Source organism: Pyrus communis, chromosome 11 (assembly GCF_041283825.1).
Source record: "Pyrus communis isolate YQ-2024b chromosome 11, ASM4128382v1, whole genome shotgun sequence".
Lineage (NCBI taxonomy): Eukaryota > Viridiplantae > Streptophyta > Magnoliopsida > Rosales > Rosaceae > Pyrus > Pyrus communis.
In genome coordinates this window covers 4,347,353-4,372,299 of record NC_142575.1, presented here as the reverse complement: position 1 = coordinate 4,372,299, position 24,947 = coordinate 4,347,353, and the positions used below count along the sequence as shown (strand labels likewise).

Below are 24,947 nucleotides of genomic sequence, written 5' to 3'. Positions count from 1 at the left end.
CTCACTTGTTAAATCAGAACATGTGAAATTATCAGATAATAAAAAGAAAAGATAAATGTTTATAAGATTCTTTAAAATTGAAATTTTTTTATGAACTTAATATCATATTACAATTTAATATTAATTTTTGTGCTATTACAAATAATCTATGAAATTAACTAACTTCATTAAGATATTTTTAAAATTGAAAATCAATCAATGTAAATCCTTGAAAATGGTTGTTATGAATTAATGTGGTTATTCCGTTACAATTTCGTTAAAAATTATGTTATATACTGATGTGTCACACATAAATGGATCATATAAGTTTAATTAAATATTATTATATAATTATAATTTTATAATAAAAATAAGTTTTTAACTTCAAAATTAAAATTAAAATAAATTTTCTCCTATCGTCTTCGTCGAGCAGGCTTGGCTGCCATGGCAGCCCCTACCCACCCCACCATGGCTCGATTTTGGCACTCAACCCATTCAAACATAATCGGCGCCACCTTACAACCCAATCGCATTACCACGATAAAATACCCAGTCGAACCAAAACATCTTCTCCTCCATTTCCGCTGAAACCCACCTTCTCCCCACCGTATCCTCCGATCAACTCTGCACCCGAGGCCTAGATTGACGGCCCCACACCAATATTTCCGACGAGTAGCAGAAGTTTTCGGCAAAACCCTTCACACCTATGGGATTTTTTTGCTTCTGCTTGGAGTGGGCAGGGCTGCCATGGCAGCCAAGCTTGCGGGAGGAAGACAACGGGAGAATAAAAAATTATTATTTTTATTATTTCAATATTTTTAATCTATATGCTAATTTTTAATTAGATTTGCTTACTCACTTATGTGATACATCAACACATAATAAAATTTTTAACGATATTATAACAGAAAGACCACATTAATTTACAATAACCATTTTCAAAAACTACATTGACCAATTCTCGATTTTCAGAAACCACTTGAAGAATGGGTCAATTTCAAAGACTATTGTTATAAAAACTCTTGTATTGATACGGATGCATCCCAATTTGTAATGAACTTGTGATTGGTCAATTGACCAAAAGAAAACTTGGGATTGGTCCGTAAAAAGTGGAATCGGTTCCCATAGGTACCGTTTGGTACGTGAGACGGAACGGAACAGAGTGGGACAAGGCGTTCCGTCCCACGTTTGGTACGACTAAAACGGGTGGAACAAACTGTTCCACGGGATGAGTTTTGGGTGAATTTTCGTTCCACCTCACCCCCCTGGAACGACTCGTTCCACATTCGTGGAACACAAAATTATAACCTCTCCGTCTCCTTCTTCTTCCTCCTTGTTTCCATCCGAGGGCATCTTTGCTCCCGCTCCGTTCCGTTCCGTCCTGTCCCGTCCTGTCCCGTCCTGTTCCGTCCCATCCCGTTCCGTCCCGTCCCATCTGCATACCAAACAATACCATATCTCATTGATCGGCAATATCCCAAACAATACCGAAATCTTTATTATCCTTTAAGGCTTTCGGTTCCCACTTTCCAGCTCAAGACTGTAATTAGTCTTTGATCAATATCTTTTAATCAACCTTTGAATATTCCTTAGCTAGGGCGTTTATTGCACCGAACTATCTCGGACTGAACTAGCTTTAGGGATTAAGTTGGTCTGGCTTAGACTAGAATAAGCTAGACTAACTTAGTAAGCGTTTGGTGCAGTGTCAGACTAACAAGTAGGATAATTAATAAATTCTAATATTATATTAATTTCTCTACATCTCTATTAATATTTTATTCTTAATTCTCTCATTTTTTATCTTTTTTTTTTCTGAAAACTCTTCCTCTTCTTCGAAACCCAATTCCACGCTTTGAGATCAAATCAAAACCAACTTCCTACAATTGCATATCAGATCAAAACCAACTCCCCGCAATTACAAATCAAATCGAAATCAACTCTCGACAATTTTAAATTCCACAATTTGAGATTAAATCAAAACCAATTCTACAATTTGGTGTCTTAGGTTGCTTACCCCATCTTTATCACCCGCGATCCCAAGTTGATGTCGTCCCAATCCAAGACCTTTGCCGTTTTCGTCGCCATCACGGGCGCTGACATTTTGGCCTCCAATATTCCTTCATCATCGTCATGTTCCTCACCCACCACTAGGTTCACAACGATTCTGTGATTTAGGTTTCAACGGCCATTGTGTTCCTCACCCACCAATGGGTTCACAAAAATCCCATGATCGGGTTAGAACAGAGACCATCGGCGGCGATCTGTGCCCACGACGATCGGAGGTGGTGCAGTTATATAGGTCTTGTTGGAGGAGGAAGAGAGTAGAGAAGGAAGACGGTCATAGCTAGTCCCATCCTTTTCAAGGGCTCTCGCTAAGAACTTCTAGCGAGCCTATTAGTCCACACAAGTCCCCCTTAGTCTCATTAAACATAATCCCAATATCTAACAAACACTGGGCTATAGTCCAATCTAATCCAGTGAGAGTTAAGGAAGCCAAACAAACTCACCCTAAAGGTTTTTGGGGACAACTTTTGAAATTTTCTTTGTGCTTACATGGGGTCCAGTGACACATAACTTGTACAATACACATGAACAACAATTGTTTTTTATTTTATTTTATTTTTTATCATGAAACCAACTTAATTAAGATACAAGCTGTGATGGTTACGAAAGAGTGACTTCGTTAAAACCTTGCTTAACGAGAATAGGGATTAAATCCCGAACCCAAACAAAGAAAAAAAAGTACCACAACTCAGTGCCAATATCATAGTTACTCAATAATGCGCTATTGCATGTTACCAAAAAAATAATGTGTTATTGGAAATCTAGTCAAAAATAAAACAAAAAGTAACAGATATTAATGGCAGTTCTCAAGGCTTTAAGCTAAACAACACAATGTTATCATTCACAAAATGGAGGAGAATGAGTAAGTTGCCGATAACTAATTAATTCAGCAATTAATCCCTTCTATTCGGTATCTTTCTAGTGTTTGTTTTCATATTTTTGATACCTTATATAGAGCAAACAATTACATTCAATTTGAGACATAATCAACTTTTTTGAGATTTAGAATTATCATCCAAGATGTGGTCAAGAATGTTGTATACAAGGCACTATTCTTCATATTGGAAAAAAAAATGTCACCACATAATTCCTCCGGTCATATACTAAACCAACATACTGCTATTCAAAATCGGGCATCACTTTCCACAAACATCACGAACTAAGCAAGTATGCAAGATCCATTGCATCCAAGTAACTTGGGGAGCTCACCAGTGCTTCAACTGTTTCATGGCTCTTCCAATGCACTGTTCAAGTACTCCTCACCAGCAACACCCGATGCTTCATTTGATAACCGGCTTGTGCTGTTGGAACATGAATATGTAGAGTATGTGGAAGCAGGGTTTCCTCGAGAATTCCGAGTTTGTGCAACAGTGCTACTTCTTGTCACCTTAAGGCGAGCCTTTCTACCCCTGTGGTCGAGCAACAATTCACAATGTCTATTAGTCTCTCGTTTAAGGACTTCACAAATAAAAGCTGGGGAAATGTCTACTATATGAAAAGATGACGGATAATTACCTTTCCCATACACTTCTCCAGATGAGGAGCAAACCTCCCAGCCACGATAGACCGACCACAATTCATGCACTCAAACACTTCGCTGGTTACAAAAGGATGATTCTACCCAAATATGTCAACCACGTACTTGCTATTTGCTTCACCACTATTACTAGGATCAGCTACCCTCACCCGTGCTTGGGCTGACAACCTTAGTTCTTCTTCCTCTTCTTCAAAATTACGATCAAGACCCTTCGCTATTCGATGACTTTCATATGCAACATCAACAATGATCGAATCGAGGAGATCCCCAAAACATGAGATGAAAGCTGCAACCACAAGCCGACAAGTTATGACAAAGCAAGATGTCTACAACTTACTAGTACAGAACCACTTACCGTTAAAGTCATTAGACGTAGTAATGTGTGATTCCAAAAGGTCAAGAACAGATAAATGTGAAATCATATCCACATGGACAAAATGCATCTCCTTGCAATTTTTTATTTTAATTTTCTATTGACAAGACACTATTCTAAACTATTCTAATTTACAAGGTGGAGGATACGAACTAGGCTGCAAAGAGGAGGCACAATGCTGTAAGTTTGTAACCAACTAGCTTAACCCACATCTCCATCTCAATGCATCTAAATCCATAACAACTCAAAACCCACAAAAATTTTCCAACCCATTTCTCAAACAAATTCAAACCAAAAGTTCAAAATCCTTCAACTTATTCCAGGTCCGAAACCGAGCGAAACCCAAACGAAAAAAGAAGCAAAAGGGAGTTGCCTTAAATGTGAAAGTGGAAATAACCCGAGCATCGGAAGAAGAGGACATATCATTTCTTCAATTGGAAGCGACTTGACGGAGCTAAATTGGTTTATGAACCTACCCAAAATACAGAAAACTTATCAAAATTCATCACCAACCAAAAGAAGAAACCGTATTTGCAAAACCAAATCTTGATATAAATCCATGGAATTGGAATTGATTGAACTAAGTAGTAAAACGCTGTGTTTGAGAGAGAGAAAGAGAGAGAGGGACTTACTGATTGTTAAGGAGGGAGAGAGGGAAGTGATCGGAAGCTGCTCTGAGACTGAAGGTAGGGAGGGAGTGATACCAAATCGATGGAATTGGGATTTTGGGAAGAACGGAGAGTGATCCACTGCGCCGTGTTTATTTCTATTTATTGACTTCAACCTGTCATAGCATGCCGTCTGGTCCCGAAGAAATAACTTGCACCTATCGTATGTATGAATATATATTTCCGAAGTTATATTCAAATTAGAATCATCAATTATCTAAGGTATATATTCTCAATTCTTGTGCGAAGAATGATGATAAGAGAGAATGTAATATGGAGTAATCCACTAAAGATCTATTACCAGTTCGCAGTCGTAAATAAAAACATAGATAGACCAACTTGAAGATGATAATGGCATTGAAAGAAGACGAGATAACATGCCACCGTATTCAAACCATGCCCGCTTGACAAAGAACTATATCATCCCGGGGTTCCATCAACTTCCTTTAGAGGATCATCATCATGCCAAATATGCTTCTGCAGACCAAAATAAGCAGTATGGATGGTTTTTATCATTTTTGATATAAGAAACATGCATGCTTTCAATAAGAAATTAATGAATCTGAAACCGGCGTATGGATGCAGAGACGTTAATATATAACAGCATCATTTTTCCCTTAAGTCCAGGAATAAAACATATTCCAAAAGTTCTTGATCAAAAAATGTCAGTTGCCAAAGTAATATATGTTCTATAAGTGATGCCAGGGATAAGGCTAAAGAATAATTCAGAGCAAACAAGATTCAACAAAGAAAATGGGAGAGATGAGAAACAAATTGCAAAATTTGTAATTTCTGAAACGTTAATACATTATTCGGTTATGAAAGAGTACCTATAAATGTTGCACTTTTGATGCTTACTATGCTGGATTGATCCTCTCCATACCATCCGAAAATGTTGAAGATGTAGGGATAATGTGTCTTCCATGCTGCAATGAAACATTTGATCAATATGCTATGATTCTTATTTCTATTACGTCTTTTATTTTTAAAACTATTGAAGTTAATTAGATGCAAAATACCTGAGAGTGAAATGCTGAAATGCACAACTTTGTATGAGAGAGCTCATATGATGACTTCGTCATTTATCTGTATGCAAGGAATGTGAGATATCTTGGCCCAATGTTCTCCGGTCCTTTTCTCATACCTTTTCTCCAGGGTGGAACAAGAGTAGATCTCCAGGAAAGAAAGAGATGGTGGCAATCCGTCTTCTGGCAGGAACTGAAGATTTGGACACCGAGAAATGGATACCTGTTGAAGAGAAGTGAGGTGTTGAAGTCCCTCTGCTGGAAGGAATTCCAGACTTGGGCACCCATAAATAGATAGCTTTTGAAGAGAAGTGAGGTGTCGAAGTCCTTTTCCGTCCAACGATTTCAGACTTGATAGTCCAGCGATGCGGACAGAGTTAAGAGTAGTAGGGAGCAGCTGTTCCTTGAGCAACATTGCCCAGATCTCGCCACCAATGCTAACTTCTCTAAGCGAGACAAGTCCTTGCAATCCCCACTCCACTGAAGGCCTCACTCTGTCGCAATTTCTAACATACAAATATTGCAGGTTGGGAGGCAAACCCCCTTGGGCAAATGACACAAGATTTGGAAGATTGTATAAGGCCAACGTTCCAAGGGCGGTGAGGGTGCGAATTCGTTCGGGGAATGACTTCAAATTCTTGCATCCATTGTCTTGCAAGTGTCTCAAGTTGGGAGTGGGCAGTCCTCCATCGGGAAAAGACTCCAGATTTGGACAGTCGTAGATTCGCAGGTGGTTGAGATGGCTTAGGTTTTGATCAACTCCTTCAATAGAAAAGGATTCCAGATTCTCACAACCATTGATTACAAGAGTTGAAAGTTTGGGGAAAACGCCCAACGGGAACGACCTCACTGAATGAAAACTCTTTTCTATATCCAAATACTCAAGTGATGTCAATTCGGCCATCACCTCATGTGATAGGAACTCCAATGAAGACACGGTTGGGCAATTGCTGAGAGTCAAGCGTTCAAGATATTGCATTTTGGGCAAGCACTGTATTGCAACAAAATTAAAAATGCCAAGTGTGGACAAGAACTTCTTCTCTACTTTCTCTATTAACAGTAACAGACCGGGGCATCCATTAATATGTATTTCCAATGAATTCTGTAAGTAGTCCATGTTAAGACTACTACTGCTGCTGCTGCTGGTAGTGGCCCATTCATCATGCAGCTGTAGAAATTCACACCCAGACACCCTAAGTGTTTTCAAGCAAGGAAGACGATTAGGCAAGTATCCTCTCAGCTTCGGACAATTCCTTATTCTCATCTCCTGGAGACACGGAAAGTCTGAGCATTGACCTCCACTTGGACTCGGCAGCCAATCCTCCCACTCTGGCATCTCCTCAAACTTTAGCGTCTTCAGAGACTGAAAGGGCTGAATTACAGAAGCTCCATTACAATCACCATAGAACTCATAACCAATCGTCCTAACGAATTCCACCCTTATGATACATAGCTCTTTAAGAGCGGGTAGCTGCCCAAAACTTGGCAAGGACAAACAATACCTACAATCACTGATACACATGAACTGTATGTTCGAGAACGAATTAGAGTTTCCTAACCAGTTTGGGAAGCTGGTTCCTCCATAGAATCTGATAGTCAGTTTCTCCAAATTTATGCAAGGTTGGAGCTTGTGAAGCACATCTCTCTCCTTTTGGGAATCATCGGCGTCCCCATCACCCCATGCCAACTCTAAGTCCTTGAGTTCTTTCTTATCCTTCAAATTGGCTTCCAAGGCATGCATGACATCAACTACATTTTGCAGATTCAAAATTGAAAGTTTTCCCCGGAGATGCGGCAACTCCTTTAGTTCTGCAATACTTGACCCGGTAGATTTCCCCACAACGAAAGCAGTTAATGTTCTCAAACTTTTTAGTCTTCCAATTTCCACTGGCATTTCTTCTATCTTTGTTCCATTGACATCGAGGTAATGCAAACTAGTAAGTTCCCTCATGTCTACAGGTAATTTGGCAAGGGAGCAACAATCTGCCAACGTTAATGTCCGTAAATTTATCAATTTTCTCATGTCTGCCGGCAGTTCAATGAGAGCGTAACAATTTGACAATAGTAGTGTCTGCAAATTGTAGAGAGTGCAAACTACACTAGGTAAGCTTTCAATTGCAGTATGAGAGAGATCTAGAAAGCGCAAGTGAATGAGATTACCAATAGAATCAGGTAATTCATTGACATTTCTATAACGCGACAATGATAAAACCCATAAACATTTCAGTGCTGGCAACAAATCATGTAGAAACTTTTTACTTATGTAGAACTTTTTAGACCAGCGATCTGTTTCAAAAGAGGTCGGTAGGAAGGTCCGCAGACACTTAGCCCCATTTAATGGCTCAAATTTTTTAGCAGCATCAATTTCTCCCCTAGCATATGACAAATGACGAAGTCCTTTAACTTCTTGCGATTCCATCTCTTCCAGCTTGAGAAAAAATCCCCTAGACATGAACTGACCCAAGTCGTTAAGAAGATCATGCATTGTGAAACCACGCTCTCCTGATTTTTGAAGTAGCGATCGTGATACTAGTTCATCGAAGTACTTTCTAGCCATCTCTTCCATTCTTTTCCCATTCAAACCTTGTGGAATGAAACCTTCCGCCATCCAAAGTAGAACCATATCTTCCTTCTTCAACTGATAACCTTTTGGAAAAAATGAACAATAAACAAAGCATCATTTCAACTGAGAAGGGAGATAATGATAGCTCAACCGCAGGGCTGGAAGGATATCACTTTTATCATAAGGTAGCTCCCAAAGACTACTATTTAATAATATATTCCATTCCTCGAAGTCTCTCTGGTAACGTAATAAACCCCCAAGTGTTTCTGCTGCTAAAGGCAAACCTTTGCACTTGCATGCAATTTTCTTGCCAAGTTCTTCCAAAGTTGGATGTGCATTGTGGTTTTCATTTCCAAATGCATGTTTTGCAAGTAACATCCAACAATCTTCATGCGACAAAGGTTCCAAGTATTGAATGGGAACATTTTTCATGAGAGATGCAACATTTTCGCTTCGTGTTGTCACGATGACTTTACTTCCTCTTGCCCCGGAAGTAAAAGGAGTTTGCAGGCACTTCCAATCAAAATATTTCTCATTCCAAAGGTCATCCAACACAAATAAGAATTTCTTTCCCCTCAGTTGTTCTCTAAGTTCAACTTGAAGCAAATTCAAATCTGTCATATTACAAGGTGTTGAAGTGACTGACTCGAGAAGAGTTTTAGTCACCCTAATAGCATCATAATCTTCTGAAACACATGCCCAAGATTTAAGGGTAAAGTGTTTTTTCACCTTGTCATCATTGTAAAGGACTCTAGCAAGGGTCGTCTTGCCAACCCCGCCCATACCAACAATGGTGATGATAGATACATCATCCTCGTTTGCATCATCAGAGAACAAGACTTTTGATAAATTTTCTTTATCCTTGTCTCTTCCATATACAAAAGGTTCATGAATCAAGGAAGTTGTTGGAGTTCTTTGTGAAACCTTCCTCCCAACAACTTCTGTCAGACCAAGGGCAACTTTCTGTTGCACAAAGTCATCCAGCCTTTGTAATAACCCTTGTATCTCAACATTCATGCTTTGATAAAAATGACTACGAGAAGTAGAGAAGAAGTTCCACACCTTTTTGGTTAATTTCTCGGTTTGACCTTCACCTTCCACCTTGCATCGCAAAGCTTCAGTGTCGATCTCATCCAGTAAGTCCTCCGCGTCAAAGACAGCGTGCTTGAGCTCATCAAGCCATTCTCTCACAGCAGGGTTTGAAATTTGCTTCTCTTCCGCATCATTGAGGACTGCACAAAGGGTGAGCAGCGTCATCTTCAGTTTCATGAGGAGTGGTTCATCCAGCTTCTTCTGCCGGAACAAGTCACCGAAGTCGGTTGAAGCAATGCGCTCACACAGCACCTGGATGGAAGCGGAGATAAAAGCCTGTCCAATCAAAGCGGCAGCCATTTTTCTCTTGGTTGCCAAGTTTGCTAATCGCTCAATGAAGAATGAAAGGCTTTTGAGATTGTAAATATATATGCATCCCAATTTGTAATCTCTTGTAATCAACCTTGGAATAGTCATGAACAACAATAACTTTTGAAAGTTTAAAAGGTCAACGGGGGACAACTGGGGACAACTGGGGACAACTTTTGAAACTTTAAAAAGTCAACTGGGGACAACTGTTGAAACTTTCTTTGTGCTCACATGGGGATGCTATCCAGTGACACATAACTTGTACAATACACATGAACAACAATTGTTTTTTATTTTATTTTTTTACCAAGAGACAAACTTAATTAAGATACAAGCTACAGCGGTTGAGAAAGAGTGACCTCGTTAAAATCTTTCTCGAGAAGAACACACGGGATTAAACCCGGAACAAAGAAAAAAAAGTACCACAGCTCAGTGCCAGTTTCATAGTTACTCAACGTGTTTTTGGAAGTTCTCGCGGCTTTGAGCTAAACGACACAATGTTATATTATTGATCTGCTCTTAAAAAATTGAACAGACTGAATACTTGCTAGAGAAGGAAATAGGAGACTATTAATGTAGAAACTGTAGTTAACACGAAAACGTACTGTGGCTGGTCCTAATGGAAAAGCTGTGGTTGGAGACTGAGAGCTTGATGTTGTATTGCACCACGCATTCCACTCCCGAGTCTAAAAATGAGTCATTAACGGAATGGAAAATCAGCAAGTTTTCGGTACCTCCTGAATTCAGCAATTAATCCCTTCAATTCAGGATCGTTCTCGTGTTTGTATACATGATTTGATAGCTTATATTGAACAAACAATTAGATTTAATTTGAAGACAGAATTAACTTCTATGAGATTTAGAATTATCATTCAAGATGCGGTTAAGAACGTTTTATACAAGGCACTATTCTTTGTACTGGGAAAAATAATGTCATCACATAATTCCTCCAGTCATATAGTAAACCAACAGACAGCTATTCAAAATCGGGCATCACTTTCCACAAACATCACGAACTAAGCAAGTATGCAAGATCCATTGCATCCAAGTAACTTGGGGAGCTCACCGGTGCTTAAACTGTTTCATGGCTCTTCCAATGCACCATTTGAGTACTCCTCACCAGCAACACCGGATGCTCCATTTGATAACCGGCTTGTGCTGTTGGAATTTGAATATGTGGAGTATGTGGAAGCAGAGTTTCCCCGAGAATTCCGAGTCTGCGCAGCCGTGCTACTTCTTGTCACCTTGAGGCGAGCCTTTCTACCCTGTGGTGGAGCAACAAATCCACAATATCTATTAGTCTCTCGTTCAAGGACGTCACAGATAAAAACTGGGGAAATGTCTACTATCTGAAAAGATGACGGACAATTACCTTTCCCATACACTTCTCCAGATGAGGAGCAAACCTCCCAGCCACGATAGACCGACCACAATTCATGCACTCAAACACTTCGCTGGCTACGGAAGGATGATTCTGCCCAAATATGTCAACCACGTACTTGCTATTTGCTTCCCCACTATTACTAGGATCAGCTACCCTCACCCGTGCTTGGGCTGACAACCTTAGTTCTTCTTCCTCTTCTTCAAAATTACGATCAAGACCCAACTTCGCTATTCGATGACACTCAGATGCAACATCAACAATGATCGAATCGAGGAGATCCCCAAAAACATGAGATGACAGCTGCAACCACAACCATCAAACTATGAAATTATATTGTCAACTGATTTCTATATGCGCACGTGAAATCCTTCAAACTTTAAGACCAAGAAAAAATTTAATCATCTTTATTCTAGGCATTCCCTACACAAGAACATTCGTCAACAAAAAGAAAAGCCCTATACTGCTTTGAAGTAGAAAATTATGATAATACTAGAGGGATTGGCCTTCAAACATCCCGTATCTAAATACTTATTGAAAACGTAAAATTCACCATTTTCTTCCACTATGATAACCAAACTCATATCCTTAGTTCCATGAATTTGCTGCAATTTGACAAAGAATATGGTAACCGGCAGAAGACAACCCTTGAATCATGGGCATTTTCTCTTTCTCGAAAAGATGTGATCACCAAACCAAAGCAAGAGATCAACAACTTACTAGTGCAGAACCAATTAGCCATTAAAATCCTTAGTCCTAGTAACTGTGATTCTAAAAGGTCAAGAACAGATAACTGTGAAATCATCTACACATGGACAAAATGCATCGCATTGCATTTTTTTATTTTCATTTTTCTATTAACAAGACACTATTCTAAACTACTCTAATTTACGAGGCCGAGGATACGAACTAGGCTGCAAAGGGGAGGCACAATGCCGTAACCAACTCGCCTAACCCACGTCTCCGTCTCAATTCATCTAAACCCTTAACAACTCAAAACCCACAAAAATTTTCCAACCCATTTCTCAAACAAATTCAAGCCAAATGTTCAAAAGCCTTCAACTTCTTCCGGGTCCGAAACCGCGAAACCCAAACACAAAAAGAAGCAAAAGGGAGTTGCTTTAAATGCTAAAGGGGAAATACCTGAGCATCGGAAGAAGAGGACATATCATTTCCTTCGTTTGGAACCGACATGGCGGAGCTAAATTGGTTTTATAAGCCTACCCAAAATACAGAAAATTTATCAAAATTCATCACCAACCAAAACAATAAATCGTTTTTGCAAAAGCAAATCTTGATATAACTCCATGGAATTGGAATTGATAGAACTAAGTAGTAATACGCTGCGTTTGAGAGAGAGAGAGAGAGAGGGGCTTACTGATTGTTAAGGAGCGAGAGAGGGAAGTGATCGGAAGCTGCTCTGAGACTGAAGGGGAAGGGAGTGACTGATACCAAATTCGATGGAATTGAGTTTTGGGAAGGAGATCGGGGAGTTATCCACTGCGACGTGTTTCTTTCTCTTATTGACTCCATCGTATAATACCATGCCATCTGGTCCCGAAGAAATTAACTTGCACCAATCATTGCGTGCCATCTGGCCAAAAGCAAAAAAATAATACGTAAATACAAAAAGTTCCGTTGCCGGGAATCGAACCCGGGTCTCCTGGGTGAAAGCCAGATATCCTAACCGCTGGACGACAACGGATTATTGTTTATAACCTGACAAAATAACGAACAAATTTACGCGCCTGAACTAACTTCTAACAAAACATAACCTTTTAGGGTTCGTCTGGAAGAGCTTTTAAAATGACTAAAAATAATTTTAGAAAAATGAATTTCTGTGATTCACTTACATTTTTATTAAGGATTAGTATCAAAAATGTTTTTATCAAAAATATTTTCAGCCAATTTAAAAGTATTTCCAAATTAGTCATTAGTTATTCACAATACTAGCTAACAAACTCAAGCCATGATGATTATCCACCCAACTACCAATTAATTTTGTTTCATAAATTTCATTGTCTACCCAATTCAATTTTTTTGGATTAAGATTTTCTTGTTCAACAAGCCACATTAAGGGAGGCGAGGTATGAAAAATAAAATCTCAAATGCAAAAAGTTATTTTTAACCACTTCAACTACAAACTTAACATGTTTTGTGAGTTAAACTTTATGTCGAATCAAAATCCGTCGAGAAAACGAAAAAATTAGCTAGAGTGTGAATTGATTGCCCAATCATAAAAGTAAGCTTGCATATGTCACATTGACAACTAATAAAGGCCTAGAATGTTAAAATGAGAGTAACTTGAATTTCCAAGGTTTAATTTTTTAAGTAGTAATGTGAAAAATTAGATTGGAGTGTGAATTGCTTCTATTAATAATTTTAACTAAATTCCATCCAAAAAAATCCAAAGTATAAGAATAGGAAAAGTGGTTTTTCTAATTACAATTTCCCTATATATTCAAAAACCTGCAAACAAGTATTCTGGTATTGGTTCGATTTTCATGATTTTTCTCATTCCTAACAATTAACTATTTAATTAACTCACTACTGCTATCACTCTATTGAAAAAATAGAAAACGAGTATCCAGGAGATTTAATGGGTATCATTTATTTAGATATCACAATAAAAGTGTAAATTTAAGATTCGTAACATACATTGGATACTACCCCTTTGCCATATACCGCAATCATAAGATTGATAACTACCAATTTCCGACATCAGGGCCTTATTTTGATATATAGTTGTATAAAGTTTTGCTCACCCGCACCGATTTTTTTTTTTTCATAGATGAACGGTTGAGATTTAATTACATTTTTTAACTAAATCACTGGTGAAGAAAAACGACATGACAAAGTAGATCGAGTCCGACTGAGTAAACGCCAACTAGAAGAAAGTTATTGGGCTAAGAATTGGTGGACCCACTAACCCATAAAATCCAACATAAAAAACAACTGTTGGGAATAAGAAATCCTGGCCCACCTGGGCCGAATATCCCGGAATGGTTGTTACACTTCCTCAAGGTTTTCGTTCTTGTGTGCAATCGTCAAACACTACACACTTCCAAACAAAAAACCAAGGCCGAAAGCCGCTTCAAAACTTTCTAATAACATGTTTTCAACGTTCCCCTTTGCTTATGGAGGAGCTTTATTTTCAGTTACCCTCTCTTTTATTCCGTTATTTGAAATTTAAAAGTTATCATTTTATTTTTTTAGACTCAAAATTTGTTTCTTATTGTTTTATTTATGTTAGGATTAATCTCAGTTTACTACTTTTAAGTTTCGTGGTTTTCAACATTTGGTACATAAATTTTTTTTGGTCCTAGAGTCATACCTAAAGTGTTAATTTTGGGACAATCTTATACATCTGTTAGTCTGGCTATTAAGTCTCCCGTCAATTGATGACGTTGTGCCTATGTGAACAATGACCGGATGACACGTGTCACTAAGGGGTCCACGTGAAAATTTAAAATTCAAAAAAAATTTAAAAATAAAAGAATATTAAAAAAAAATTCCCAAACCCTAATATTACAAAATTTGAAAAAAAATCCCAAACACTATTGCCTTCCTCACCACCATCGCCCAAATCCGGACCCTCCAAATCCAAGCCCCTCCCCCTCCTCACTTGGCCCCGGTCTCACCCCTCCTTCCCCAGTGCTCCTTCCTCCTCAACTCCCACCTCGACTCCGTCTATGTCGAACCCGACAAGTGGACCTATTCCTCGACCTCTTCATCTTCTTCGTTGATCAACGGTCAGATGATTTCGCGCTCTTGCCCTCAGCCTCCTGTAGACGTGAGTCATAGTTTAGACTGAAAAAAAAGGGAATGTAAATAGGGTAAATACTAGGAGTCCTTTATTAGGAAGGAAGGGTTTTGTATATATCCTGTTTTTATTTGTTTCCTTGTAGGCTACGGATTGTATATGTACTTAGGTTTGAAGAAGTATCAAATAATATATGAAATTCCCATATCATTCTTTTTGGCATCGGAGCCTTGTAACCTTAGAAACTACCGCTGCTGTGTTTGTCTGACGTAGTGGACGTATCGCAGCATCTCTGCTGCCGCGACTGGAAGAATTGCAGCACCTGTTTGGTTGGTTGCTGCCGTGAGTCATATCATCAAATTGTTGGTGCCTTTTCCGTGTGTAAGTCGAGATGGCTGAAGGTGATTCAATCTTGAAGTTAGAGGGTGGTTCCCGTAAACCACTTAACAATCAGGTATTGAGTCTCGTTGTTATTCAGAACGATGCATCTGCGGTGCCAAACACTGTGAAGTTGAATGGATCCAATTACCCTCTTTGGTCCAAGGTATTGGAGATGCATATTGCTGGACGTGGTCGAAAAGGCTTCGTGACAGGAAGTACCAAGGAACCTGCTGAGGACAGTGCTGAGTATGAGACGTGGGAGACCGGGAATGCCATAGTAAAAGGGTGGTTGATTAATTCCATGGAACCTGCTATCATGGGATTTTTTATTCACCTACGTACTGCTAAAGAAGTCTGGGAGGAGGTGGCTCGGACTTATTATGATGGTTCAGATATTTCTCAAATTTATGAATTGAAGGTTAAGTCGTTCAGGCTTCGTCAAGAGGGCAGGCCGGTTGGTGTGTATTATGCTGACCTCAAGTCCGTTTGGCAGGAGCTAGATCAACGGAGACCAATTAAGATGGCATGTGCTGCTGATCTTAAGACACTTCGAGAAGAAATTCAGATTGATCGTGTGTATGCTTTTTTGGCGGGCTTGGATGATATTTTTGATAAAGTACGTAGCGATATTCTACGTACTCAACCGTTACCATCTGTCGAGGAAGTTTTTTCAGTTGTTAGGCGTGAAGCACAACGACATGCCACCATGATGGGTGGGAATAACAACCAAGGGGGACCGTCCATGGCTATGGTCTCTCGGCCACCTGCAGCTTCCCGTCCTAACAATTCTTCTAATCATTCTTTTAATTCTCGTCCCTTTACCCGAGAAAACAAAGATGATTTGAAGTGCACTTTCTGTGGTCAAACTCGCCATACTGAAGATACATGCTTTACCAAGCATGGTGTACCTGATTGGTTTCCAGAACTTAAGAAGAAATTGCGGGCAAGGGACCGTGGCACAGTCGGATCCAATGGAGGCCGTGCCTCTCTTGCAGCGGCTACACCAACTGCTCCAGAGGCCGGGGCTAGCTCTGGGGATCCTAGTCACACTTTGTTAACTCGTGCTACTCCTGGTGATTCATCCTCCAATACAGGTATTGTGGGGCGTGTTCTCTTAGCCTCCGAAAGTGATCAACATACAGGTTGGATTCTTGATTCTGGTGCAACCGATCATATGACGTACGATAAAACTTTGTTTCAATATATGACAATGTCTCACAGGAAAAGCATTGCGACTGCTAATGGGACTCTTGTCCCCGTGTGTGGCACGGGCACTGTGCAACTTTCCTCATCTCTCCCTTTACATCGTTGCTTATTTGTTCCATCATTGTCCCATCACTTATTATCAATACCACAAGTCACTGAACAATTGGATTGTGTTGTTATAATGTATCCGTCCTTTTGTCTACTTCAGGATATTCAGACCAAGGAGATAATTGGGCGTGGCACTAAGAGAGAGAGGTTGTACTATGTTGATGACGTCGTTTCCGGCAGGGCTAATGCGGTTCGAGCGTCACATACTAGTAGTTTGCAAGAAGTATGGTTATTGCATCGTCGGTTAGGGCATGCATCGTTTGGATATTTACGGCTTATGTTGCCTACTTTATTTAGTAGAATAAATGAATCAGACTTACATTGTGAAGTATGTATTCGTGCTAAAAGCCATCGTGCTTCGTTTCCTTCTAGTATGAATAAAAGGTCTGTGCCGTTTGAACTTGTGCACTCTGATGTTTGGGGGCCATCTCCAGTTGTTCTTCCTTCGGGAATTAAATGGTTTGTTACATTTGTTGATGATTGCACTCGTATGACATGGTTATATGTGTTGAAAAATAAGAGTGATGTTGGTCTCGTCTTTCGGTCTTTCTCTCAGATGATCCAGACTCAATATTCATCTGTGATTAAAGTACTACGGTCTGACAATGGTGGTGAGTACATTGCTTGTGAGTTGTCCGAGTTTCTTCGTGATCATGGCATTCTCCATGAAACGACTTGTCCTTATACCCCGCAACAAAATGGGGTTGCGGAACGGAAAAATCGCCACATCTTAGAAACCACACGTGCTCTTCTGCTTGGCGCCTCGGTCCCTAAGATGTTTTGGCCTGAAGCTGTTACTTATGCGGTCTATGTGATTAACCGTATGCCCTCTCGGGTCCTGAACTTTCAGACACCTCTTCAAGTCCTCACTCAACATGCTTCAGTAGTGTCGACTCATACTCTCACTCCTCGAGTATTTGGGTGTGTCGCTTATGTGCATATTCAGAAAATTCATCGCACCAAGTTGGATCCGTGTGCCCTTCGGTGTGTGTTTGTGGGTTTCTCACCTCATCAAAAAGGCTACAAGTGTTATCACCCTGAGACTAAGCATATGTATGTCACCATGGATGTGACTTTTTCTGAACTGGAGTTTTTTTATTCTTCTGTGCATTTATCTTCAGATCACCAGGGGGAGAACACTATTGGTGATCTGGAGTGGTTGGATCTAGGAGAAGACACAGTTTCATGCAGCACCGAACGTGCTGTTGTACTTTCTGACCGATGTGCTAATGATGAGGTTCAGGGTTCTGCCGTGTCTAAGCAAGTATATGAAGCAAATGAAACTGACGTGTCTGAGCAGTCGAGACAAGGGTCTGCCGCACCTGTCCAGGAGACTGCCGAGAGTTTTGCCGAGCCCAGTAGACAGCTGCAGCAGACACATACCGAATCTGTTAATGTGCTTTCCCCTCTCTCTAACTCCGAAGTGCCGTCCAATGAATCTTCTCTGAATACACCTGAGGTAAGTATCGTGGATGATTATGTAATTAACACAAGTGATAATGTGAATGTGTATAGGTTGCCACCAAGACAAAATCGAGGTGTGCCACCTGATAGATTCTCTCCGGAAGGAAAGGTGAAGTATCCAATAGCCAACTATGTCTCATGTTGTACAGGAAGCACGGGCATTTGACAATTGAGGGGTTCACGGATGCTAATTAGGCAGGAAATGTGAGTGATAGAAGATCTACTTCCGGATATTTCACTTTTGTAGGAGGGAACTTGGTTACATGGCGGAGTAAAAAACAGAAGGTGGTATCACGGTCTTCAGCTGAAGCCGAGTATAGGGGCATGGCCCACGGCATTTGTGAAATCCTTTGGCTTCGAAAACTTCTCTGGAGTCTTGGGGTTAAGTCAAAGGAAACCGTGAAGCTATATTGTGATAACAAGTCAGCAAGAGATATCGCTGATAATCTGGTGCAGCATGACAGGACAAAACATGTGGAGGTTGATCGGCATTTCATTAAAGAGAAGCTTGAGAAGAAGATTGTGTCTATACCGTTTGTGAATTCGGAGGAACAACTTGCAGATGTTCTTACTCATGCTGTATGTAGTCGCAAGTTTGATGACTCACTTGTCAAGTTGGGCATGTGTGATATATATGCACCAACTTGAGGGGGAGTGTAGACGTGAGTCATAGTTTAGACTGAAAAAAAGGGAATGTAAATAGGGTAAATACTAGGAGTCCTTTATTAGGAAGGAAGGGTTTTGTATATATCCTGTTTTTATTTGTTTCCTTGTAGGCTACGGATTGTATATGTACTTAGGTTTGAAGAAGTATCAAATAATATATGAAATTCCCATATCATTCTTTTCCTCCTCGTTCTACAACTTGGGAGGTGGACCCGAGTCCCGATCCATGACTCCAAGTCATGGGCACTCCAATTCAATGTCGTACGGTTCGGGGGTTACAATGCTCACTCGTCGGTCATGTTCAAAATTCTTGGCACTAAGAAAAAATTAGAAGAAAAAAAACAAAAAAGAAACCTTTTTTCTCCATTTGAAGATTAAGAAAAAAAACCTTGTTTTTTTGTCCCTTTTGTGATTTTCTCTTTTGGTATTGAAAATCGTTGAATTTTCCATCTGGGTTTTGGAGAAAAATCATTTTTTTTTTCTCCATCTGTGCTTCATTGATGCTTCCTCCTTTAAGGTTCTTTTGGAGAGGGGAAGGGCCTGGGTTTTAGGGATGGGGAATAAGCTTGGTGGTGGGATGGGTATCAGGGAAGGGGAAGGTTAGGGTGGGTAAGTGGCGGGATAGATAGTCCCAAAATTTTGGCGAGATTTTTTTTTTTTGAATTTTTGAATTTTTAATTTCTACATGGATCCCTTAATGATATGTGACGTCCAGTTATTGTCCACATAGGCGTCATGTCATCAGCTAACAGGAGACTTAACAGTCAGACTAACAGATGTATGAGACTGTCTCAAAATTAACACTTTAGTTATGCCTCTGGGACGAAAAAAACTTCATGTACCAAATGTTGAAAACTACGAAACTCGAGGGTAGTAAACTGAGATTAACCCTTTATGTTATTTCCATCCAAAAGTAGTCAAATATATTGATATGAATTAAAAAATACATTTTTAGAAGGCTTATTCTTAGCTACGCTCCCTGAAACTCTATTTTGATCCCACTTGCTTCTTAAAACTCAAAAGGCATCACTTTATTCTTTGAAACTCAATATTCACTCCACTTTAGTTTGTTTCTGTGTATTCTGTTAAATAACCATTAAGTTTAATTATGTCGCATAATCAGAGCCACTTATGGCTGACGTGGCATAAGTATAAAGCTTACATATCCGACTAAATGTTGCCACATAGATTAAAACAAAAAATACAATAGAAAATTTAATTTTCAAACGTTATATAACATATTTAAAAATAAAAAAAAAATAAAAAAAAAAAAAAAAAAAAAAAGAGGAAAAGAAAAATAGCAAACACAATTCTTGGGTTCCATCTCTTCCCGACCCCTCTTTGTCCATACGTTCATCCTTTTTCCTTCCATCTCCAGCCACCTTGTCATTAGTTCAATTGATTTCAGCATTCTTATGTTCTTGATGGATGTGACTGGTGAAGAGAGATTGTGGGTTTTTTTTTTTCTCTTTTACTATTCATTTTTTCAGAGGGAAATTTGGCATTTTACTAATTACAAATTTTTAATGGATGAACTTGTTCTAAAAAACATAAACAAGGTAATGTGGAGCGAATTTTGAGTTTCAAAGAGTAACGTGACGACTTTTGAGTTAAAAAGGGCAAGATGAGATCAAAATCAAGTTCTAATGAGCATTGCTAGAAAATAAGCCTAAACTTAATGGTAATTTAATGGAATACACAAAAACAAGCAAAAGTACGGCGACTATTGAGTTTCATGGAGTAAAGTGGCAACTTTTGAATTTCATGGGGCAATTGCGATCGAAATTGAGTTCCAGGGAGCATAACTAAAAATAAGCCAAAAATTAATTTACAATTTTTGTTTTCTTAGTACTGCGGTCTAATAATATTCTTTACTAAATAAAGTCTTTAGATTGACTATGAATATGGTAGATTCAATAAAAAAATTATAGTTGATTTATTGTGCATCTCAGTCTATCATTTAGTGTAAATATATATCGTTGTATTCAACAAGAAGAAAATAGTTCCCACTAAATGTAACTATTTTTATGTACAAGTGCAACCATAAAATTGTCAAATAATTACCGAGAGGGATAAAATAAATAAATAGTTCACTCTAATTATGATTAGAAATTTGTTAATTATGGCCATAAATTGTCAGAGAATTCTCGAAAAATTCCAACGTGTGACTGTAATATTGTCAAATATTTTCCTTATATTATATGTGAATTGGTAACAGCATACGCATGACCGTACAGTTATGCTCCAACTTTTTTCGTTACAGTCGCAATAACTTAGCAAGAGAGATTAGACATTCAGAGATGAGGACGGTGACAGAAGCAGCAGCATGGGTACCTGCCGTGGCTCCTACGGCTTCTTCTCCACAAGACCAAGACGGGATTCGCTTCTTGCTCGACAGGCACTACGCCTTGCATGGAGAGGTCATGATGGTGGTTGTGATTCTTCTGTTTGCTGCCTTCATTTTCTGCCTTCTCGTGTTTCCCTGTCTCCGGCGAGCGAAGAATCGTCATCTGCGATCTTCACCCGATGAAGACTCCGACGCCGTTGGGAAGCCGAGTAGTTGTTTTTCATCATGGTTTATGAAAAGGAGAACAGATGGAGATGGTGCAAGCTCAACAGAGTTGCCATTGAGGAGGTATATTAGCAGTGAAGTTACAAGAAACCCTAGTTCATAACATTACTGTGATTTCAACGCACCTTTTTTTTCCCTCTTGCACGTTCTTATTTTGGATTGAATATATTGAACCACAATAAACGGATAGAAAAAAACAAAAAGTTGCAGAAGGAGAAAAATGGCGTGTGAATATCATAGGGAAATTTGTATGGGAGATTGAGTGTCTGGGCTTTGTATGGCTAACATGAAATCTGGGATGTGGTTGTAATAAGAGCCTTCCATATCGGTATTACTGTCAAATGTCTTTTTCATCCCTACAGCTAGTCTAAATTAGATTTATATTTCTGTGTATTTACATGGTTTGAATTGTCAATCACACACCTAATATGTTTCTATTTTCATTCATTATTTCCCTTGAGTTAGTAATATGATTGATATCGAAAAATTAGCTAGAGTGTAAATTGATTGCTTGATAATAAAACTAAGCTTGCATCTGTCGCATTGACAACTAATAAAGGCCTACAATGTCAAAACAAGAATAGCTAAAATTTCCAAAGTTTAATATTTTAAGTAGTGATGTGAAAAATTAAGATTGGAGTGTGAATTGCTTCTATTAATAATTTTAATCAAATTCGATCCAAAAAAATACAAGTATGGGAATAGGAATAGTTGTTTTTTAAATTACGATTTCCCTACATATTCAAAAACCTGCAAACAAGTACTCAGGTATTAGTTCTATCTTCACGATTTTTCTCATTCCTAACAATTAACTATTTAATTAACTTACTATTGCTATCATTCTACTAAAATAATAGAAAATGAGTATCCAGGAAATGTAACGGATATCATTTATTTTGATATGACGATAACTAAGTGTAAATTTAAGATTCGTAACTACATTGGATATCCTTTTGCCATATACCGCAATCATAAGATCCATAATTAACAATTTCCGACATCACCGCCTTATTTTGATATACTCATTATTAAGTTTTCCCGCCTGAACAGTTTTTTTTATTTTTTATTCCTTTCTCTTTCATGGATGAATGGTTGAGACTTTGTTAAATTTTTTAACTAAATCACTGGTGAAGAAGAAAGACATGACACAAGTCGGTTAGTCCGCAGAGTAAAAGCCAACTAAAAGGCTCAAAAAGTTATTGGGCTAAGAATGATGGACCCACTAACCCATAAAATCAAACACAAAAAACAAGAGTTGGAATAAGAAATCCTCACCCACCGGGCCCGAATGATATCCCGGGATGTCTGTCACACTTCCTCAAAGTTTTTGTTCTTTATCTGCAATCGTCAAACGCTTCACATTTCCCAACAAAAGAATAAGATTTATTTTTAGCTATGTTATCCTTTACATTGTCATTCAAAATTTAAAAGTCGTCATTTTATTTTTTGGAGTACAAAATTCACGTTGCATTACTTTGCTTTGGTTATTTCCGTTAAAAAACAATCAAATATGCTAATGTGGATTAAAAACTATATTTATAGAAGGCTTTATATATACGCTTTTTGGAACTCGGTTTCAATCTCATTTTGCTCATTGAAATTTAAAAACGTAAATTTGACTTATGTGGCATAAGTAGGGCTCACTTATAGTTAACGTGGCACAAATATAAAATTCAAATATTCAATCAAATGATGCCACGTAGATTGAAACAAAAACAAAAAAAGTGAGAAACGTAAGCACATCTCCGACCCCTCTCCCTAATCCTTGTCTGTACATAAAGCTCAAATATCCAATCAAGTGTTTGTAAGTTTCACATCTCTGACCCCACCCCCCCCACCCCCTCTAATCGTTGTCGTACATTCATCCCCTGTCCTTCTATCTCCAGCCACCTTGTCATTAGCTTCATCTTTAATTATTTCTTATATTCTTTATGTGGTGCTGGTGAAGAGGGACAATGGTTCTTTTTGTTTTTGTTTTTGTTTTTACTATTCATTTATTTCAGGGGGGAAATGTGGCATGTTACCAATTATAAATTTTTAATGAATGAACTTATTCCAAAAATACCATAAACAAGGTAATGTGGAGCGAAATTTGAGTTTCAATGAATAAAGTGATGACTTTTAAGTTTCAGGGTGCAAAATGGGAGTCGAAATTAAGTTCTAATGAGCATAGCTAAAATATAATCCTAAACTTTACGGTTATTTAATGGAATACATAGAAACAAGACAAAGCATAGCGAATATTGAGTTTTAATGAGTAAAATGACGACTTTTGAGTTCCAAAGCACAACTAGGAACAAAACCGAGTTTCAGTGAGCATAGCTTAAATAAGCCAAAAAAACAATTCATAGTTGTTGTTCGCCTAATATTACAGTATAATAATATTCTTCTTCATTAAGTAAAAGTCTTTAGATTATATAGCAAATTCAATACAAAATATTATAGTTAATTTATTGTGTATCTTAGTCAATTAATCTAGCATTTAGTGTAAATAAATTGTTGTATTCAACAATAAGAAAATAGTTCCCACTAGTTATATCGTCAAACAATTGCCAAGAGTTAAAATTTAATAAATAGTTCACGCTAAACATGGCTGGAAATTTGTTAATTATGGCCATAAATTGTCAAAGAATTCTCTAAAAATTCCTACACATTGTCAAATATTTTCCTCACATTGTATGTGAATTAGCAATAGCGTACACATTACCCTACAGTTATGGTCCAGCTTATTTCGTTACTGTCAGGCATAAAAATTAAACCACCAGCACAACTGTCAGTCGCAATAACTTAGCAAGAGAGAAGAAGTTCAGAGATGAGGATGGTGACAGAAGCAGCAGCATGGGCACCTGCCATGGCTCCTACGGCTTCTTCCCCACAAGACCAAGACGGGATTCGCTTCTTGCTCGACAGGCACTACGCCTTGCATGGAGAGGTCATGATGGTGGTTGTGATTCTGCTGTTTGCTGCCTTCATTTTCTGCCTTCTCGTGTTTCCCTGTCTCCGGCGAGCGAAGAATCGTCATCTGCAATCTTCAAACGATGAAGACTCCGACGTCGTCGGGAAGCCGAGTAGTTGTTTTTCATCATGGTTTATGAAGAGGAGGACAGATGGAGATGGTGCAAGCTCAACAGAGTTGCCATTGAGGAGGTATATTAGCAGTGAAGTTACAAGAAACCCTAGTTCATAACATTGCGATTTCAACGCACCTTTTTTTTCCCTCTTGCACGCTCTTGTTTTGGATTGATTATAATGAACCACAATAAACGGATAGAAATAAACAAGAACTTGCAGAAGGAGAAAAATGGTGTGTGAATATCATAGGGAAATTTGCATGGGAGATTGAGTGTCTGGGCTTTGTATGGCTATGACATGTAATCTGGGATGTGGTTGTAATGAGAGCCTTCCATATCGGTATTACTGTTAAATGTCTTTTTCATCCCTACAGCTATTCTAAATTAGGCTTATATTTCTGTGTAATTACATGGTTTGAATTGTTAATCACACACCTAATACGTTTCTATTTTCATTCATTATTTTCTGCTAAATTCAGTTGCCTCCTTTGAGTTAGTAAAATGATTGACATCGAAAACCTTTTTCAAAACTTCGCCTCAAGGAACAAAGAACAACTCTTCATATCGATGATCTTTGTTTCGGTTTTTTGTGCTCCTGTTACATGTATCTACGATCTAAGCATTTTCTGGAACTCAAAACATGCTTAAGTCATAGTGGAAGATTGTGCAGCAAACATTTTCCGCCCGTTTGTGGGGTAAATTAAGACTGTAAATAGAACAATATA

The 24,947-nt window shown here is 38.6% G+C and overlaps 5 protein-coding genes, 1 non-coding gene and 1 pseudogene across 11 annotated transcripts; 2 read left to right on the top strand and 5 right to left on the bottom strand.

The window, feature by feature from the left end:
* Window positions 1-2,910: 2,910 nt before the first annotated feature.
* Window positions 2,911-10,295, bottom strand: LOC137743174 (putative disease resistance protein At3g14460). Of its 5 annotated transcripts, XM_088680628.1 has the most exons (8): window positions 10,216-10,295; window positions 5,641-9,553; window positions 5,452-5,547; window positions 4,923-5,098; window positions 4,586-4,779; window positions 4,327-4,425; window positions 3,559-3,866; window positions 2,911-3,452 (listed from the first exon to the last, which is right to left on the bottom strand). In XM_088680628.1, exon 2 carries the CDS (start codon window positions 8,267-8,269, stop codon window positions 5,684-5,686), a length of 2,586 nt encoding a protein of 861 aa, XP_088536754.1. In that variant the 5' UTR covers window positions 8,270-9,553; window positions 10,216-10,295; the 3' UTR covers window positions 2,911-3,452; window positions 3,559-3,866; window positions 4,327-4,425; window positions 4,586-4,779; window positions 4,923-5,098; window positions 5,452-5,547; window positions 5,641-5,683. The 5 variants fall into 5 exon arrangements, with proteins under 5 accessions (XP_088536754.1, XP_088536750.1, XP_088536752.1 ...); XM_088680624.1 differs by lacking the exons at window positions 4,327-4,425; window positions 10,216-10,295 and having other exon boundaries at window positions 5,641-9,699; XM_088680626.1 differs by lacking the exons at window positions 2,911-3,452; window positions 10,216-10,295 and having other exon boundaries at window positions 3,729-3,866; window positions 5,452-5,539; window positions 5,641-9,701.
* Window positions 3,269-4,023, bottom strand: LOC148692707 (SAGA-associated factor 11 pseudogene; annotated as a pseudogene).
* LOC148692706 (putative disease resistance RPP13-like protein 1) lies at window positions 8,324-9,601 on the bottom strand. Its single transcript, XM_088679580.1, has one exon. The coding sequence runs from the start codon at window positions 9,599-9,601 to the stop codon at window positions 8,324-8,326; it is 1,278 nt and encodes a 425-aa protein (XP_088535706.1).
* LOC137742071 (SAGA-associated factor 11) lies at window positions 10,156-12,486 on the bottom strand. Of its 2 annotated transcripts, XM_068481818.2 has the most exons (5): window positions 12,370-12,486; window positions 12,135-12,211; window positions 10,983-11,294; window positions 10,677-10,875; window positions 10,156-10,296 (listed from the first exon to the last, which is right to left on the bottom strand). In XM_068481818.2, exons 2-4 carry the CDS (start codon window positions 12,183-12,185, stop codon window positions 10,693-10,695), a joined length of 546 nt encoding a protein of 181 aa, XP_068337919.2. In that variant the 5' UTR covers window positions 12,186-12,211; window positions 12,370-12,486; the 3' UTR covers window positions 10,156-10,296; window positions 10,677-10,692. The 2 variants fall into 2 exon arrangements, with proteins under 2 accessions (XP_068337919.2, XP_068337917.2); XM_068481816.2 differs by lacking the exon at window positions 10,156-10,296 and having other exon boundaries at window positions 10,454-10,875.
* A 138-nt stretch (window positions 12,487-12,624) lies between these two features.
* Window positions 12,625-12,696, bottom strand: TRNAE-UUC (transfer RNA glutamic acid (anticodon UUC)). Its single transcript has one exon. It is a non-coding gene; the product is annotated as a tRNA-Glu (tRNA).
* A 2,449-nt stretch (window positions 12,697-15,145) lies between these two features.
* LOC137743849 (retrovirus-related Pol polyprotein from transposon RE1) lies at window positions 15,146-21,254 on the top strand. The gene is made up of 3 exons (XM_088679577.1): window positions 15,146-17,908; window positions 18,109-18,492; window positions 20,817-21,254. The coding sequence occupies exons 1-3, from the start codon at window positions 15,146-15,148 to the stop codon at window positions 21,252-21,254; spliced, it is 3,585 nt and encodes a 1,194-aa protein (XP_088535703.1).
* Window positions 21,255-23,753: 2,499 nt separating this feature from the next.
* On the top strand, window positions 23,754-24,677 carry LOC148692705 (uncharacterized). The gene has a single exon (XM_088680457.1). It carries the CDS (start codon window positions 23,964-23,966, stop codon window positions 24,336-24,338), a length of 375 nt encoding a protein of 124 aa, XP_088536583.1. The 5' UTR covers window positions 23,754-23,963; the 3' UTR covers window positions 24,339-24,677.
* Window positions 24,678-24,947: the final 270 nt, after the last annotated feature.

What these genes read in the sequence shown, in the direction of transcription:
- LOC137743849 (XM_088679577.1), top strand. Translation starts at nt 15,146, where the DNA reads ATGGCTGAAGGTGATTCAATCTTGAAGTTAGAGGGTGGTTCCCGTAAA. An exon ending in CTTCTCTGAATACACCTGAG is followed by an intron (nt 17,909 to 18,108) that starts GTAAGTATCGTG and finishes GATGCTAATTAG; the next exon opens with GCAGGAAATGTGAGTGATAG. An exon ending in CAGATGTTCTTACTCATGCT is followed by an intron (nt 18,493 to 20,816) that starts GTATGTAGTCGC and finishes ATGACCGTACAG; the next exon opens with TTATGCTCCAACTTTTTTCG.
- LOC137742071 (XM_068481818.2), bottom strand. Translation starts at nt 12,185, where the DNA reads ATGTCGGTTCCAAACGAAGGAAATGATATGTCCTCTTCTTCCGATGCT. An exon ending in CCTCTTCTTCCGATGCTCAG is followed by an intron (nt 11,295 to 12,134) that starts GTATTTCCCCTT and finishes TTGTGGTTGCAG; the next exon opens with CTGTCATCTCATGTTTTTGG. An exon ending in TGGAGAAGTGTATGGGAAAG is followed by an intron (nt 10,876 to 10,982) that starts GTAATTGTCCGT and finishes GCTCCACCACAG; the next exon opens with GGTAGAAAGGCTCGCCTCAA.
- LOC148692706 (XM_088679580.1), bottom strand. Translation starts at nt 9,601, where the DNA reads ATGGCTGCCGCTTTGATTGGACAGGCTTTTATCTCCGCTTCCATCCAG.
- LOC148692705 (XM_088680457.1), top strand. Translation starts at nt 23,964, where the DNA reads ATGAGGATGGTGACAGAAGCAGCAGCATGGGCACCTGCCATGGCTCCT.
- LOC137743174 (XM_088680628.1), bottom strand. Translation starts at nt 8,269, where the DNA reads ATGGTTCTACTTTGGATGGCGGAAGGTTTCATTCCACAAGGTTTGAAT.